Here is a 1525-nt window from a genome sequence, read left to right on the forward strand (position 1 = left end):
CAAACGAAAATTAAATCGAACACCCTTTATGTATAACATTGCATATACCCAATAATGTTTACATTTCGACTGCGAAAACAATTCCAGCAAATATTATGTAACCAGCGGATGTTTGTTTTTGAAGTAGGTAAAATCAAGGCTGATAATCATTAAATAACCGCGCAAATGTGTTAATTCTTTGAACTATTGCATGTCGGCCGCAATCAGGCCATTAGCTACAGATCAGTAATTAAACGCCACCAAAGAGATGAGTCGATAGCAGTTTGCAGTTTACACGAAAGCACGAAACCGACAGATGCACAGTAATCCACTTAATTGTAATACGAACAAAAAAAAATATTCTCATATACTGAACATAAATTTAATAAATAATTGTTGCATGCATCAGTTGCTTAAGAGCACTCACAGCACATTGAATGAAATAGGAGTATCTTGCAAAAGGTCCTAGGCTGCTTACTTGGGATACCACAAAATGAGTGCGAGGCGAGCCATATATTTACAAAGAGGTCTTGCCGCTATTTGCATTTGGAGCAGCTTGACGCTGTTGCTGACAGCAGCAGCACCAATGCCAAAGGTAAGCACTTTAAATGTATCCATTACGTATAATAAAGACATTCCTCTAAAAAGATTTATCCTTCGCAGAACTTCTTCGATCAAGGCAATCAAGTGGCTGAGTTCTTTCAAAATGGCGCAGCTCTGCGTGAGCGACCAGGCATGAGCATAGATGGGAATGAGCAGTTTCGACGAAAGCGTTCGCTCGATGGCAGTGAGCTGACTGCCGAAACGGGGCCGAGAACTTCATTTACGCAACTTATGCGCAATCTGAATGCACCTTGCCATGGTGGTGGCGCGGGTGGTACTGGTGGTGGCACCGATACAGCTGACGGCGGTGATGATATTGTCGATGAAGCGCGTCGTCGCATAGCACGTATGAAAGCGCGTAAGGCAGCGGCCGGAAAGAAAGCGAAAAATTCCAAATCGAAATCGAAATCGAAAAGTAGCCAACGTCGTCGACGTCAAACGGAAGCTGATGATCTCGAGGGACTGGGCGAGAGCAAGGAAAGAGAGTTGAAAGAACAGTTCATGGTCCATCTGCAGCAATTCTCTGAAAATATGAATCGTATGTACGAACATATAGCATCGTCAGTGATGAATTCGATGAAGCGAATGGAAGAGAACTTTGGAAGTAAGAGCGGGCAGTCGTAAGATTTTGGTGGAGACATATATGTATGGCGTGGAACAGTTATTGGAAATATTCAGCATACATACATACACATATATTTATTTTTAGCAAAACCAACATACATACATACATATGTATATATGTACATATATTGTGTACTTAAAAATATTTGCACATTTTCTCATAGAAAAAAATTATTCTACTCGTATTTAAAAGAAATTTAATGTACAAAATCTAATAAAATTTTTCATTCAAATGAAGAAAAGTGAACTAACTTTCTCACGGTGGGAAATGATACAATAAATCTCAGGTATATCACCGCGCGACAGTAAATTTTACACA

At 39.9% G+C, this 1525-nt stretch overlaps 1 protein-coding gene across 1 annotated transcript; it reads left to right on the top strand.

Annotated features, from left to right (window-relative positions):
• Positions 1–395: 395 nt before the first annotated feature.
• On the top strand, positions 396–1443 carry LOC108356677 (uncharacterized). The gene is made up of 2 exons (XM_017607778.1): positions 396–574; positions 643–1443. Exons 1-2 carry the CDS (start codon positions 473–475, stop codon positions 1204–1206), a joined length of 666 nt encoding a protein of 221 aa, XP_017463267.1. The 5' UTR covers positions 396–472; the 3' UTR covers positions 1207–1443.
• The last annotated feature ends 82 nt before the right edge of the window (positions 1444–1525 follow it).

This window comes from Rhagoletis zephyria, unplaced genomic scaffold (genome assembly GCF_001687245.7).
Source record: "Rhagoletis zephyria isolate East Lansing unplaced genomic scaffold, Rhagoletis_zephyria_1.1 Rzeph_scaffold_63136, whole genome shotgun sequence".
NCBI lineage: Eukaryota > Metazoa > Arthropoda > Insecta > Diptera > Tephritidae > Rhagoletis > Rhagoletis zephyria.

Bases quoted from the DNA above. Each gene is read 5' to 3' on its own strand.
- LOC108356677 (XM_017607778.1), top strand. From the start codon at position 473: ATGAGTGCGAGGCGAGCCATATATTTACAAAGAGGTCTTGCCGCTATT. The intron at 575-642 runs GTAAGCACTTTA...TATCCTTCGCAG, and splicing joins CAGCAGCACCAATGCCAAAG to AACTTCTTCGATCAAGGCAA.